Genomic DNA, 16,270 nt, shown 5'->3' on the forward strand with positions numbered 1-16,270 from the left:
TATTCAACAGGAGTTGGCTTTAACTATTGCTGTATTTCCTTCTGCAGGTCAGCAAGATCAGTCTTGTAGATCTGGCTGGGAGCGAGAGAGCAGATTCTACTGGTGCCAAAGGGACTCGATTAAAGGTAGTGGGGACTGTTGGGGTTGAGGGAGGAAAGGAGAAACTGGTGTAGTACTAGTCTGGTGATTAAGAATGCTTTTTTGCTCATTAAAAACTGAATTGAGGACAACATTGCTAAAACGTTTAAGAGCTTTAGTCCCAATATCCAGTGATACCGTGGAATAATTTCTTAAACTTTTTAAGAAATCTTTCCATTGCTGGACTAATGGTATCTATCACAACAGCCTTTTGTTCTTGCATATGATTGCTGCTATGAGAAAATGGCTTGCTGTCTGTAACTAAAAGCTCACTGTTTTCAGAAGTCTGTAGTTCATTTGATTTCCTGCAATTTTATCTTGTATTGGGAGCAATTAAAAGGAAGAGTTAAGACGGCATGAAAAAAATGGTCTTTCTGGGTTTGCTTTTAACGATCTAAAAATGTTAGTCATGCCTCAACTTTTTTGTGTCGTAGATTGAAATGTACATTGAAGTATTTCTTCAGATTGGTAACTAGGGTTGTTAATGAGCTTGAGAAAGGTACCTCCACTAATTTTGCCAGTCTGAGAAAATGACTGTGTTAAAACCCAAAGGATCATGGCATTTAAGTCATAGTGAAATCTACTTTGGGAAAGTCATTGCTACAAATCTGAGAAATTTACACCAGCTAGGATTTACCTCTGTTGGTCTATTATGTCTTGTTAAGAAGTTCAGCCAGTGTTCTTTCTTCCTCTTTGAACCTGGAGGAGTCCATGCCTGATCAGTATGAAGCACCTTATGTGATCCTTTTTTCTAGGAAGGGGCAAATATCAACAAGTCTCTCACAACTCTGGGGAAAGTCATTTCAGCTTTGGCAGAGGTGGTAAGTACATCACTTAATTTGTCCCATGTGGAACCTATTATTTTTTGCAAAGCTCTCAGAGCTTATAATATAGCACTTTGAGACAGCGGAAGACTGGGTAGCCCAGCAAGGCCCTGCTGGACTTGTCTACCGTTGGCTTCTGCATTAATCATCTTTCATCTTTTGGTAGATATAACTGATCCGTGAAGCCCTTAAGTTTTGGTATAAGATTGCTCACACCAAAGCAGGAATACTGGGTCATTTAATCTGGAAAAAGCCTTGAATTGCAAATTCCTCTCTTTATTTTTTTTTAACTTGTAAGCAATGAAGTCTACAGATAGATGTTTCCTTGCTGAGCTTTGTCATGATTTTTTTTGGAAAAATAAGTAAATTATCATCACAAAAGAGGAACTTGATGCATACTATTAAAGTGGTGGTTTTCAACCTTTTTCATTTGCGGATCCCTAAAAAATTTTGAATGGAGGTGTGGACTAGGGGTACACCAATAGAGATTTTTGGGGCCAATACAGATAGCCGATATTTAAGGAGGCATATCGGCCGATACCGTTCCGATATCCGATACAGCTGCCTCCAGGTGGTAAGTCTGTTTTGGTGGAAGGGGAGGGGGGAGGCAAGGGTGTGGTAGGGGCAGATCAATGCCCCCTGGGGTGAAGGACGGAGGGGGCAGGGGTACGCGCTGCCCAGGCGGGTGGGGGCATGGGATGGAGGTGCGGCTTGTGGCAGGGGGGAGGCAGCTTCTGCTGCTGCTTGCGTCCGGGCGGGGGGTTTACCCCCCAGATATGCATGGGGCAGGCTGGAGCTGGGGCTGCATGGGACTCTTCTCAGCGGGGGCTGGGCTCAGGGCAGGTGCTGAGGGCACTGGGAGGGGCTACAGCCACTCTAAATTTCACCACAGCTCTGCTCCCACACCCGCACCACCCCATGCAGCCCCACTCCAGGTCCCACCTCCACCCATGAGCTGGAAAAAGCTGAGGCTGTCCCAGGCAGCTGTACTGGGAGTGGAGCTGTGGCAAAATTTGGGGTGGATGCAGCATCCTCCCAGTGCTGCTGGCACACACTCCAAGGCTCTTCTGTTGCTGCACAGGGCTCTTCTTGGCGGGGGTGGGCTTGGAATGGGCACTGAGAGGATGCTGCATCTACCCCAAATTTCACTGCAGCTCCGCTCCCAGCGCTGCCATCAGCCACCCAGCACAGCACCCTCCCCCCGAACGAGCTGCACCTCCATCCTGCATTTACACCCCCTGGGGAGCACATGCCTCTACCCCTTCTTCCCTCCCTCACTGCGGGGGTGTTGACCTGCCCCTCCCACACCCCCTCCCTCCCTCCTCCCCATCTGGCTTACCAGCTGGAGGCAGCTCTCCATGCTGCTGGCTCTGCTCTGTGCTGCACTGCAGCTGCATGCAGCACGGGCATTTATCGGCCCCATCGGGCCAATATCAGATGCAGCAAATTTTCTTTGTATTGGTACTGCTCTGATATTGGACCGATGTATTGGTGCACCTCTAGTGTGGACCCCTTGAATTATCAGTGTGGGTATTCATGTACTTTTGTTTGATCATAGTCATCTTTTGCAAACCCCTTAAACATAGTTTGCAAACCCCCGTGGGTCTATGGATTGCAGGTTGAAACCCACTGAATTAGAGGTTTACTTGACTTGAATGATGGGGGCCCATAGCACCATTTACAGCAGAATAACCCACTGACCAAAGCTGAGACTGTCCTGTCTAAACTTCAGTTAAGAATCCAGTAATCCAAGTGCACTAGCCCAGGCCCACCTAAGAATACTTTCCATTTCCTTCTCTGCCTCTGCTATTGCAGTTGCATGCTGCTGTTGACTTCAGTTATATAGGAAATTCAGCCTGTGGAGCAGTTTGAATAGATAGCAGGACTTCATAATTCCTTTAATTGCTTTTTGGTAGACTATTCTCACTCGTTTGGTTCATCAGAAAAGTAGTATGTATTGCACATTCTCCAAGGTGACAATTAAAATGATCTGTTATGTCTTGTTAAGAAGCTCAACTTGTGTTCTTTCTTCTTCTTTCTGTAATGCTTTCAACTTTAGGATAACTGCACCAGCAAGGTATGGTGGGCCAAAGTAGCCATTGATATTAAATCTTAGATTCACCATAAAGACCAGTGTTGTTCACTTGAAAAGACAAAGAGCAGGGATCTCAAGGGCTTTCATTGCAATTTGATTTTTGCATCGTAGACTGTCTTTAAGGAAATTACAAAATAATCATGGGATGATGAGTAACATCAGCATCGGAACTCAAAATACCTTGGGTAGGGGGGAAGGAGGACAGAGAAAAATGCAGGTGTAAAGAATGTCTAATAGTTTTATTGTATGCATCCCTGCTCCTGGTTTGTTGGTGACTTCTCTTAGGAATAATTAGAATCAGTAGGAATAACTTAATGTCTTTGCTTTCCTGCACCTGACCTCCCATGGTCATTCATTTTGTCTCACAAGCTGCAGTCTAGTTTAGCCTGACAAAATTACATGAAAATGCCATGTGCAGCCCTTGCCTCGCCCTTCTTTCACTTGTCAGTCAAAAGGTTACTTGCCATAGAGGGTAATAGAATTTTCTTTATAAGGCTGGTATTCACAACCTACATAATTTATCATCAAAGCTTCTACTACATAGTCAACTCCTATTTTAATTGTGTTGTATGGAATTAATTTTTGGCAGCATTTGAAGCATTATGCATGTCTACTAATTTTTTTGCATGTCAGTAAATGACAAAACAGCCCCACCCTGTAGAGAGCTTTCATAGGTAATTCCTAAGTGCTTACCTTGGGTCAAAACAGGTTGAAGTGTGCCACAGGTAATGAGGGATAGAAAATATTTACAGTGGGATGTGGAGGTGCAAGTCTAACCTGCCTACGAAGAAGTTGGGGATGGTCCTGCTTTGAGCAGAGGGTTGGACTAGATGACCTTGAGGTCCCTTACAACCCTCATTTTCAGTGATTCTTTGGAACACTCATATAACCTTTCTGAAAATTCTTTACCCATCATTGGACTAATTAATGGATTGGGTGCTTTGAGACTTGTGCATCTGGCTGCCGTATGACCTTGTGCTTTTGTCTGAATAGTCCCCAAATCCTTTAATCAGCAGCCAGTTACAAGGTTAGCTTAAAAAAGGAAAAACCTTTCTGGCTAAGCCTTTCTGTCCTGTTCCAACCTCTTCCCTGTCCTCGCGTTTCCCCGTAATCTTCCTATGTTTTCTTGAGTAATTTATTCATTGTCTTTCTACCTGTGCTCCTTCACATGCATCATTTCTGAATTGCCTTCCTGACTTTCCAGAATAGCTTAAAGTCTAATAGTTTTTCTGCTGGAGTAAGGCTTAGCTGTGGCCTTTCCCCCCTGTAGTAAGTTGCCTGCAGAAATTTGCTGAGATTGGCCCGGTTTTTAAATGTAATCACTGAAAGGTGTTTCTTGTATACAGAATAACCTTTCTTCAGAGAAGCACTTTGATCAAGTCAAGTGGCCTCATTAATACCCTCTACATTCCAACTGTGTACCTGTCAAGTAACCTTAAAATGGCAACCAATAAAATATTTATCAATACTCAAGGAGTGCTGGCTGCAGTGGCAGTTAACATGGATGGGGAAATTAGTTTCCTTTCCAAGTACAGGTTGTTTGGAGTTTTTAATGGTCAGCCACGTTCCCATATAGGAGGGGAAGATTTTTTCACTCTCTATAGCTTCTTTTATCTTGCATCTCTCTGTCCCTCTTCCTCTCTCATGCTGCTTTAAATGTCTACTTATTATTTTGTTTCATTGTATTTAAAGCTAAATTTAAAAAAAGACATGAAACAATTTTGTTGTACAGGCCCTCATTAGTGATCCCATCTACCGTGGGAGAAAAGGATAAATCATTCAAAGCCAATTTATACCAGCTTTCTGGTGCTATTTATATAGTGGGAATGAAATGAGAGGAGAAGTAGGGAAGAAAATCAAGAGAAGAGAAAGAAAGGAGGTGAACTCATGCAGTTTTTGCCTGGTCTGGCTTTCTTCCTGTTGGCAGAAAAAAATTCTGATCCTTTATCTTCACCTTACAACATCTCCCATCCTCTATTTTCATTTCCTTTCTTAACCTCCTCTATCTTACTCTCACTTTTCCCCTTTCTTTCTTAACCCCGATGATCCTTTATCTGCATAGCTTTTTCAATATCTTTTCCACCAGTCAGTATCTGGTTTTCTTTGTATTGTCTGTCTATTTTTACCAGTGCTGTCATCTGCCACCTTCATAATCCTCCCTTTGGATTTGTGCTGTGATTCTTTTGTGTGCATAGACCCTTGCTCCATTTGCTTGAACTGCTGCCAGACATGGACATTGATGGGTCCAGAGTTGCTTCACAATCACTCCTAGATTCTTGCTCTGACCCTGGGGGGCTTGCAGCTTGTGGGAACTTGAACATATCTCTTGCTACTACTTTTTCTAACTTAGTTTTCATTGTATTCAACCCTTCTACACAGAATGCAGCAAAACATTGTTTTTCTATCCCCTGGAAGAGGACAGTATCTAAGCCTCATTTTTAAATAAGATTTCTTGGGGGTTAGGAAAAGCTTTCTGCCGTTTGTGTTTTTCTTTCTTTCTTTTTTCCTTCCTCAGTGACTACTTCACTTGCATGCTCTTCTTTTCAGAGCAAAAAGAAGAAGAAGACAGACTTTATTCCATACAGAGATTCTGTGCTGACATGGCTTCTTCGGGAAAATCTAGGTATGGCTAATTTAACTGCGATAATATACAGTTCATGCCATTTTTCTTAATTTTTTTGCAATTTTCTTTTTTCAGTTGAAGTATTACATTGACATTACATTTGGAAATAGCTAAGTTTAGCAGCCACGTTTGAGCTTTTTTTTTTTATTTAAACCACTTCTAGTGTCAGAAGGTGACCTTTATCTGTTACTTTGCTTTGTGCAGCTTTGTTGAATATTTTGTAATGACATGTTTTAGGCTGGGAAACACTGACCTTCAGTAAAATGACTGCTGTCCATAACATGTAATGCAGTTTCATTTAGAACACTGTGTGTTACAGGTGGGAACTCTAGAACGGCCATGGTCGCTGCTCTGAGTCCAGCAGACATCAACTATGATGAAACTTTGAGCACTTTAAGGTACTACTCTCTAATCTGGTAGGAAATTTATTAAATTGCAGCTCTAAAATTCAGGTTCCTGTCCTTTGTACCATTGTGCAGTAGGCACTGAGAGTATTTGCTGGGTACAGGCCATGCCAAAACCCAGGTACATTAAAAAGTGAACCAGGGGAGAGGCAGTTGTTGCTTATGCTTAGAATTGGCCAGATTAGATTTACTGGATTTTCATGAAAATATTTGCCGAAAAGTGCATAAAGGAAATCATTTTACCCATGGGGAAAGACCAGTTTAAAATGGCTTCACTGGTGACCTCTAGGGCTTGATTTTTTTCAAAGATGCTGAGTGCATGGAGCTTTGTGAAAACCCCTAAAAGGTAAAACAGTAGCTGCAGCTCAGTGTCTAACAGTTTGCCTCCAGCTTTGTATTCCACAGCACTTCTGGGTTTGAGCTAATTTAATCCTCTCATTAGTCTGAAATAGTGGGTGGGAATGTAGAGAGCTGTTGTATATTTGTAAGGCTGGAGAGATCTCAAGGGATCATCTAATTCAGCCCCTGCTCTGAGGCAGGATCACATGTACCTACTACCTAAACTTTCCCCAACAAATTTTAGTCTAACCTATCTTCAGAGATCTCCAATTAAGAAGATTCCACAGTCTCTTGGTGTACATAGCCTGTTCTAATGTTTCATTACTTTAACCAAGTTTTTTTTTGCCTTTGCTGCAAATTTCTTACTGTTTTATACATGCACAGCATCCCTAGGGGACAAGACTAGCACTTCGCTGCTGTACACTTTGACAGCCTATTACATATTGGACAATTTAATGTGCTCCCACCTTCCACTTTTGTCTTCCAGAGTAAATAAACCTAATTCCTTCAACTCTTCCTAGTGGTCACGAAACCATGACATTCCTTTCGTCGTTGTTTGCTCTCCCCTGGACTCTCCACAGTTAATCTGTGTTTGTGTGTGTAGCCTACAAATGAACACCATATTGCAGCTGAGGCCTCATTAATGCTGAGTAGAAGGAAATATACATCTTCTGTATCATATGTATGATGCTTCTGCAAATCCATCTTAGAAAGAGGATATGCCTTTATTGTTTCAGTAGCATCACATGGATTCATTAAAAGTTTGACAGAGAGATGCCTTTCCCTTGTACTTGTACATAGTCAGATATTTCCCATTTTGCATTGGTGCATGCAAGTGTCTCCCTGTAAAAGAAACTAACAGTTTTCTCTGGCTGGTTCTAGATACGCAGATCGTGCCAAGCAGATCAAATGCAATGCTGTTATCAATGAAGACCCCAATGCCAAGCTGGTGCGTGAGCTGAAGGAAGAGGTGACACGGCTCAAAGATCTCCTGCGGGCCCAAGGGCTGGGAGACATTATTGATAGTAAGTGGATTAAATGTATCTGTCTCCACTTTGTAATCTGGGGGCTGTGACCTACTGTGGAAATAAATTACTCGCCTAAGGCCACAGAATTGCAGAAGAGAGTTTGGTCACAGCTAAACAAGTACGAACAGGTACTTTACTTTGCTTTGGAAATGGTGGTCTCTGTCCCCTTTTTAAATAGTCTGTTGCAGAGCCTTTCTTTCCTTTTCTTTGAGGTTGACACATTGGATTCAAACTCTGCTCTATTGTGTCTTGCTTGCAAAGGAAATCCTGGGTATGTTGCCGTGATGTCATGATCCCTTTGCATTGGTCCCTGGTTAGGACCCTTTTGATTAAGGAGCGGTCTTGGGTCACTTTGGAGGGCTTCCCATCTCAAAGGGGTGATAGCATGACATAAAAAGTAACTTTGCAACAGGGACAGAGGCCACCTTTCCAGTCCGTTCAAAGAACATCATCTCATCAGCCCTTACTTGGCTTCAAATGGTGTTCATCAGAACAGAAGATTATGCCTAATCCCTGATACAATTCCTTGAATATCAAAAATATTTGACCGCTCTCTACAATTAGCTGCCTCTGACTGAAATAATATGCTGTTATAGAGCAAAATTTTTGAGGTACATTGGCAGACCTACATAGTAGGAACTTGCACAATGTCTTGTCTAACTGCCTTTGTCAAGATACAGTATAGAATAGTCTCCGAAGAGACTTTTTCTGACTTAACTAATTTTCCTGACCCTTGCCTCAAATTTAGCAAACAAGTTAAAAAGCTTGTACGCTAAATTCTTTGAGGAACTTAGGCTGTGACTTCATTTCTGACAGAGGAGATGCCTTTCAGATCATGATTTCAATTATTTCTGGCAATCGAACCAGCTTGCCATTTGTTCATTATGAAAAATATCTGTTAAAATGTTTCTTAAAAAAAGAATCTGTGTTGTGGGTACTTATTTTTCTTGTAAAGGAAAAGTCGTGGTTTAATTATGGACAGCGTGAAGAAGTGCATTCTTTGCACGTATCTTTTGTCTTCCTTCATTTCCAAGAGAATGGATCAAGAAGACTTAGCTTAAATTCAGAAATTTTCACATTTTGTGCAGTCTTGGTTTTGGGTCAAGCCAAGCCAGGAAAATTTATTTTGATGTGTAATTGAAAATTGTCTTTGTTTTTTCAAATGTCAGTTACTATTCACTTCCCTTCCTGTCACTGTTGAACCTGAACTTTGATCCTTCTTGTATTTTCCCTCCTGCTTCCCTTTAGTTGATCCAATGGGAGATGATTACTCTGGAAGTGGAGGCAAATGTGTGTATTGTGTGGTTCTCTAGCTTTCTAACTTGCCACTGTGCTTCTGCTGGGTCAGCTTTTAGCTGAGCTTTGCATGCCAGCATTCCTTATGGGGAAATCCCAGACAGAACATGTACTGCAGACACTAATGTAGTTTAATGGATATTAAGACAACCTCCATCTCTGCTTTTGAACAGCTCTTCAGAAATGCACAGTTATAACCATTCTTTAATGTATCTGCTACTTGCTGTGGAGGAGATGCAGAGGATAGTAATTGTAAAGCCTGTTTTTTTGTTACCACTAATGGTTCAGACTTGACCTACTAACTTTTTTTTTTTTCCTTTGGCAAATCATTTTCAAGTTATTAAATGCAAACAGGTTTCCATGTCCATGAACAGCTGCTCCCATAATTTGTTTTCTGAACCTCAAAAATGTTTTTCTAATTTTGAATTTGACAATTGGTTAAGCTAAAAAAAAGTGAAAGTGTCCTCCTGTAGAATGAGTTTGATCATTTCTGTACTCATGTAGTGTTGGGTGCCTTCTCACTTTATTTGAGCTCTTACTCTTGCTGGGTATTAGTACAGCTGCTGTATAGAACAGAGACTTGTTTTCCTCTGAAGGAACAGCTCTTAAAAAAACTGAGGAAGATTTACATTGCAGGTTCAGAGAAAACTTTTGGCAAGACAGTGTTTTATTTTTGACTTTGCCATACATTCTCTTGCTCCATAGAAATAGGAGACCTTCCTGCTATATAACCCACCTTCAACAAAATGTTTTGCTTCTTTAAACAGGGGTGGATTCTCTGTAGATTTTTGGTCAAGTCTCAAGTTTTTCTTTTTTTGTAATTGAGCTCTTTTCATCCCACTTTGCCCGTTCTCACCCCAAAACAATGCTGGCTGGAAAAGATCTGTCTGAAATTTCCCAAGTGCAGTTACTGGTGGTGTAAAGACTCAGCCTGGTCTTGCTATGATGTTTCGGTGCTGCTTCCAGCTTGTGCCTAACTCTCATCTGTTTGGAGCACCTGCAGACCTCCGAAAGAAGCATGCATGATATTGAGGGTTAGGTGTTGTATGGACAGAGCAGCTGCCAAAGCAAAGCGATTGCCGGTGCTATTTCCTCTTCCCTAAGAGTGCATGTGCCTACTGGCCTTTCAAGACTGCATCTTCCCTGTTCTGTCCTGCCCATTTGCCTTATTCTGGTGGCTTGTCCCCGTCCTTAACCTCCTCTACTTATTATTGCCTCCACCCCTGCTTCTTATATTTGCAGATGGTGGTTTTCAAACTGACTTAAGAGTTACTATTAGTTCTCTTTGTTTGCAGTGATGGGCTAAGTGTGGAAAGAAATAAGGTGAAAGATTTAAGACAGAAAGATTGTTCAGGGTTGGCGAAAAAAAGGCATTGGTTGGGGTGAGGACTTGGGGAGAATGGCCCAAGCTTCTGGGCTTACTTGTCTAAGCTTTATAAGTGGACAATTTTAATGATAGTTTTATCTGGGGATTGGTCTGGGTTCAGATCAGAGCAGTTACCTCTGAATAACTTGAACAGATAAATCCCATGGCTAACCTGTACTTCCCACCTCTGCAGGAGCTGTCTCCAGGTCTCTTGCATTTATACTTCAGTGTTAGCCTGAAATTCTAGGTCTCTCTTGAAATCCTTTCCTCTGCTCTTTTCAAGCCGTTATGATCAAAAGGCTTAGAATTTAATCTCATGTGCAACAGCTCCTAGCACATACTTGGCCTATGTGCATGCTTTGGTCCTCTTCCTCAGCACTAGTGTAGGGTGTGAAAGACTGCAATATAAATGTGAGCTCGTGCTGTATTCACTCATACTGTCGAAGACTGGGGAGATGGTTAACAGAACCTTTGCCCTTGGTGGAACCTGGCAGCAGTTGGGTTCACCTCCTAATTCTGCTGTGGAGAGGTACACCTTTAGATTGTAAGATTTAGCCAGTAATTATTTGTATTCCTGTTAGGCTTGAGGAGTCTAGAAGGGAGAATTTGGCCCAGAGTAGTTTACTTCCTGATTGGTGGTCACCTCTGTTCCCAGCTTTCAGCCCCTATATTGTTCTCCACTGTGCCATTACCCAGTTGTTGGATACCGATGACACTATAGAAACAGATCAGCATATAGCTGTGGAAGCCAGGAGGGGCTTCTTATAATTTACACAGTGTCTTGGTGTGAATGTTTTTACTTTATTTTGGCAAGAGTTTACTGATCTCAGTAGTGTGTGCTGGGTCCCTTTATTTATAATTCTCAGGGTCTGAGCTGAGCTGCTGTTAGCTTAGTGGTATTTGCTTTAAAGGATTTGTTTCAGAACTGCCATCCGAAACGATTATATTTGTCTGTGTTGCTGCTTAAATGCTTTCCTCTTACACTGGTGTTTCCTTCCTATTTTCCTTTTCTCTGCTCCTTCCCTCTTCCCCTCTTTTCCTCTTCTCCTGTTTTTCTGCCTTCCCTTCTGTCTGTCTGTCTGTCTCTCCCAGATCTGAAAGATTTTCAGAACAATAAACATAGATACTTGCTTGCCTCCGAGAATCAACGCCCTGGCAATTTTTCCACAGCCTCCATGGGGTCCCTCACAGCATCTCCGTCTTCCTGCTCTCTCAGTAGTCAGGTGGGCTTAACATCTGTGTCCAGTATACAGGAGAGAATCATGTCTACACCTGGAGGAGAAGAAGCCATTGAACGTTTGAAGGTACACGTCGTTGTGCACTCAGCTGGATATAATTTTGGTGGGCTTGAAAGCTGCATATTTGGAAGAAGTCTCCTTAGGAGAACATAGCCAGTAGGGCTGTGTGAAATTTCAGCAGCCATTTTGTTTTAGAGGTGTTTGGGCGCCCGGAACACCGAATCCAAAACTAAACGGAAGGCTATGAAACGAAACCATCTGAAATGTTTCGGAAAGTTTCAGAGGTGGGCTTGCGGGGAAACAGAAACTCAGAAGGGGGGCAGGAAGGACTGCTCTGATACTGATATCTGTAACTGGCTGTGTCTGTGATCTGTCCCTGAGGTCCCTTCCGTTCCCAGTGCTCTGGGGAAGGGACGGCAGCCTGCTGTCATCCTTTGCACACATCCAGGGGCCCATGCCTGGGGAGAGTACAACACAGCCCCGCAGCCCTCCTTTAAAAGTGCCGGGAGGGAGATGGGGCTGGGCAGGGCAGCCATGGGGGCTTCTCCTGCAGCCCCCTACACCGGGACAGAGACAGGCACAGCCGGAGGAGCTGCGGGAGAACCTGCAGCCACCCGGCTGTACCTGCCTCTCTCCGGCTGAATCTCCGAATCGGCGCCGAAACAGTGTCGAAACTCCAAAACAGATTTGGCTGAACCGAAACGGAACAGTGATCTGAAACACCAAAACAGATCACTGCCCCTCCAAAATGGCTGAATCCGAAATAGAAATGAAACACAGCTGTTTCGCACAGCCCTAATAGCCAATGCCTTTTCTATTTCTGGAGGTTAACACAGAAGCTCTCTTGCACTCCAAAGAGCTCACCAGGGTGGGATGAGCTAGGCTTTTGGCTCCATGTCTGAACTGTTCATTCACAAAAATCTGCATGAGAGTGTCTTCAGCTATAACAAAAATTGGCAGTAGCAAACTTGAATCCAAGTACGTGCATCTACTGACAGTCTCATATAATGAGGATAATGAGTAAGGTGAGCAGAGCAACTCGGGGTTGGGAGGTAGGTGTTTGTGTGGAGGGGCTTCAGGAGGGTTGTTCAGCAGCTCCCTGTACTAGTCCTGACTTGCCAGTGCAGTCATTTTTAAAAAAACCCAAGTTTATCTAAGCCTAAAGGAAAAGTACAATCCTGGCACTGTTGTCTTTGCCCTACCCCCACGGGTTAGAATGTGAAGCATACAGAAAAGCCTGCTGTAGCCAGACAATGGGAGCCTTGTCCTAAATCTGCATAGAATTGACCAGCATTAAAAATGCATTCCAGCGAAGGGTTTCTTTTCTTATTTTTCCTTTTTTTCTTGTCAACCCTCTCCCCCACGGATGGGTGGGAGGGAAGTTAGGTATGTTAAATCCCAGTGGTTTGTTTTCTTGATTTCTCCATGAGATGCTGCCAGGAGGATTTGAATGGTCTGGAACACACACACGGCATATCCTCCTTCTATTAGAAACCTGCTGTTGCCATGGAGATAATGGTGCTGTCTCTGTAGTCCCCTGACATCAAGACACTGAATGACGTCTGCAAACTAGATTGAAAAAGAAAAATCTCTTAAGGTGGTCCAAATTAAAATCAGAGCCTCCCAGGAAGAGAGTTTTCTACTTTTTCCATCAATATTCAAGGCAACTTCTTGTGAAACACTGTTGAGAAGGGCAGTGCACTCTGACATCTCAAATATTCAAAGTATAGAATGTTTTTGGAACTCAAAGTAGCCAGAGATGCATAGAATTGAGCATGCTTTTACTTGGGCTTTCCAATGGGTAACATGGCTGCTAGCTTTTTGAGAAGGGTCAGGTCTGACCCATCCTCAGGCTGCTTAGGCGAGTAGAGAAATAGCTGTGTATATCAATTCAGAACAACAGAGAGTGGAGAAAGTAAGAAATATATGCCTGTCTCTCTCTTCAGAGAAAAGAAATGGCCTCTTGTGCTACAGCTGGGTGAAGGCAACAGTTGAAAAAAGCCCCTGTGAAAATCTTGCTTGAGAAAAAGCTGCTAGAGTAGCTCTTGGCGTCAGGCTGTAAAATGGTGTGGAATCCCTTTTACAGCGGTGGTAAATGCCACACTGAATCATGCTGATTGTTGTGGAGAGCTACTAATATTCTGTTCAATCCTCAGCACCAGAAAGGAGGATTGAGCCTCCATTCAGCCTTGACACAGTCTCTGAACTGAAATTCTTGGATTTTTGCCAGGGTTCTGCCCACTACTGCAGGAGCTCTAGCTTAAACTTTGCATGAGAGGACCCTGGCCCACTGATTTGGGTAGAAGGGCCTGGGTTCAGGGTTGTAAACTCCCTGTGCTTCCTAGTCTTTGGCTTGGAGTGGAGCTGGGGCCTGGAAGATGGATTAGGAAGTGATAAGTAGCTTATGGGGTGCAGGAATTCATTTTTAATTTCCCTGCCACCCTTGTACGAAGTCTCGACAGTGTGCACATTTTATTGTCTAAATGGGCTTTAATGCTGTTAGAAGGCAAGGATTGCTTGAACCACTGGTTTTGCTATATACCGTGGTAAGCCTTTGATCTGAACAAATAGTCCAAGTCCTTTAGAGAGAGCTTTCCGATTTTAAAATGTTTTTTTTTTTTTTTAATGCAGCTTGAGGTGAAATAAGTGCAATTCTTCTTCCCTTCCCCCATTCTCATTCAACAGAAGAAAAATCTCTGATTTTTTGTTTTTAATGTTCATCCCTGTATCCTTTAATGCAGCAGTGGAGTGTAAGCTCCTTAACTTGCTCCTTTGAATGGCAGGAATCCCTCTTGGCCAGGCCTCTTTATTTTTAATGCTCCTTTTTAGATTCATTTTCAGTCTCCTGTGCAGAAGCTTTCAGACAGATTCTCTAACAATTCCATAACGATTGGGGTATTTGTGTGTGCATGGAGACGGGGAGCTGCATTCCTGAGGGATTATGTGGCTAGAGGAGCAAGGAGATTGATAACAAATGGGACTGGAAAGACTAATAAGATTCCTAATTTTTTTCCCCTCCCTCCACATCAGTGACTTTGCTGGGCAGTGAGCTGAACACGATGTGGTTGGGTACAGCCTGCTATAAAGCTACTTCTGGTAAATAGCTAGTAGCAGCTCCTGCAAACAGTTGTTCAGAACTAACATGAAATACTTTCTTTGCTCATTTGTGCCCTCTTGCCCTTGAGAGCAGCTTTACTGAGTGGGTGTTTGTGAAGGCCTCATAATTGAGGAACAGCTTGGACTTAAATATCAATCTGGCTGATGATTTAGAGTAAACTTCCAAGGCAGAACGGCCTCAAGTTGCAGCAAGGGAGGCTTAGGTTGGATATTAGGAAAAACTTTCTCATTAGAACGGTGGTGAAGCACTGGAACGTATTACCTAGAGAGGTGGTGGAATCTCCATCCTCTGAGGTTTTTAAGGCTTGGCTTGATAAAGCCCTAGCTGGAATGATCTAGTTGGGGCTGGTCCTACTTTGAGCAGGGGGTTGGACTAGATGTGACCTCCCGAGGTTTCTTCCAACCCTAATTTTCTATGATTCTATGAAAATAGCCACTTCCCAAGTGCTGCAATTACGTACCAAGCTGTGTGGTTTGCATAGGCTACTTAAGGCATTTGACTTGGCCTTTTGTGCATCGCGATGCAGCTGGTGTTGGGTATGTGGCATTCTTAACCACAAAACCTGTTGTTTATCTTTGGCACTCATGTTATTTAAATATAGCTCCAAGAATATGTTAGAGGGAATAATGAGTGTCCTAATGGCTTATCTTGATACAGCACCTTTCATCCAGAAGGCTCCAGAGTGCATTTATGAACTGATTTATAGCATTAGCCACTAGACTTCCTTTTTAGCTACCGTGATCTCTAGTCTTCTACAAACAAAAAAAATTGTCGGCAACCAGGAGCTGCTGTCTAGCCTGGCTGTTTGTGTAGCCTGGCTTTTTTTCCTGGGGACTTGAACAGCACCCATTTATGTCTTGATTACATGGCCTTTTGAAAGCTAATGACTCAAAGACCGGGAATTGGCGCCAAATTACCTGTTTGTAGTTAACCCCTGGCCAGCCCCAGACATTGTCTAACCTAGGGAATAGCAGTTCATTTCAGAGGTAGAGAATCTGGATTTTTGTAAGTTGATTCAGGATGGTCATTGCAGGAAGCATCTGGGTTTCTGGGAGATTTATTAGTTTGTTCATAATTTTGTAGTGTTGTTGAGTGGTTAAAATTAGCACTTGGTCACTTACTGCTAGGGTCTAATTCAGCTCTCATGTAGGCCTCAAATACATATCTGCATTAACTTTTCTGCTTTTTTGCTGTGGTAAAGGGTTGGGTCCATATAATCCCTATATGGTCTATTAATTATGAACTTTTATACAGGAATCTGAGAAGATCATTGCAGAGCTGAATGAGACATGGGAGGAGAAGCTGCGGAAGACTGAAGCTATTAGAATGGAGAGGTCAGGAGCAAGAAATGCCATGGGGGTGGGCAGTGGGATGGGCATATGGTAGAAGGAATGAGTCCGGACAGAAGTTGCACTTACCTTAAAAAAAAAACCAAAAAAAAAAACCAAAAACCACACACACAAACAAACAAACAAAAACCAACTAAAGCATAGCAGCAGCTGGCTTCACTGGTGACATGGCTGCTGTTCTTCTGTATTGCACTGACATTAGGTGGGCCATATAGAAAGGGCAATTAGTTTCATTTCCATACTTCCAAAACACTGTTTAGAATAGTTAAGCAAAATAATTCTTCTTAGACACAGTTTTCATCCAAGGTTTGAGTTGCTGGCATAAGTACTTGGGGTTCAGTCCTTCTCTGAAACATGCTCATTATGATATGAAATTGCATTTGATTCTGGCTTTTCTTTTTCTCCCTTTGTCTTTTCTTTATAGCACACAATTTGACTTGAAGGTTAAAGGG

General features: G+C 42.8%; 1 protein-coding gene across 1 annotated transcript in view; it reads left to right on the forward strand.

Annotated features, from left to right (window-relative positions):
- Positions 1–16,270, forward strand: part of KIF1B (kinesin family member 1B) — a 143,192-nt gene that overhangs the window by 57,883 nt on the left and 69,039 nt on the right. The window contains exons 8-14 of the mRNA XM_025212245.1: positions 48–125; positions 894–959; positions 5,605–5,680; positions 6,000–6,078; positions 7,306–7,448; positions 11,284–11,417; positions 15,724–15,803. Coding sequence (XP_025068030.1) covers positions 48–125; positions 894–959; positions 5,605–5,680; positions 6,000–6,078; positions 7,306–7,448; positions 11,284–11,417; positions 15,724–15,803 — 656 coding nt within the window. The remainder of the gene's footprint in view (positions 1–47; positions 126–893; positions 960–5,604; positions 5,681–5,999; positions 6,079–7,305; positions 7,449–11,283; positions 11,418–15,723; positions 15,804–16,270) is intronic.

This window comes from Alligator sinensis, unplaced genomic scaffold (genome assembly GCF_000455745.1).
Source record: "Alligator sinensis unplaced genomic scaffold, ASM45574v1 scaffold366_1, whole genome shotgun sequence".
NCBI lineage: Eukaryota > Metazoa > Chordata > Crocodylia > Alligatoridae > Alligator > Alligator sinensis.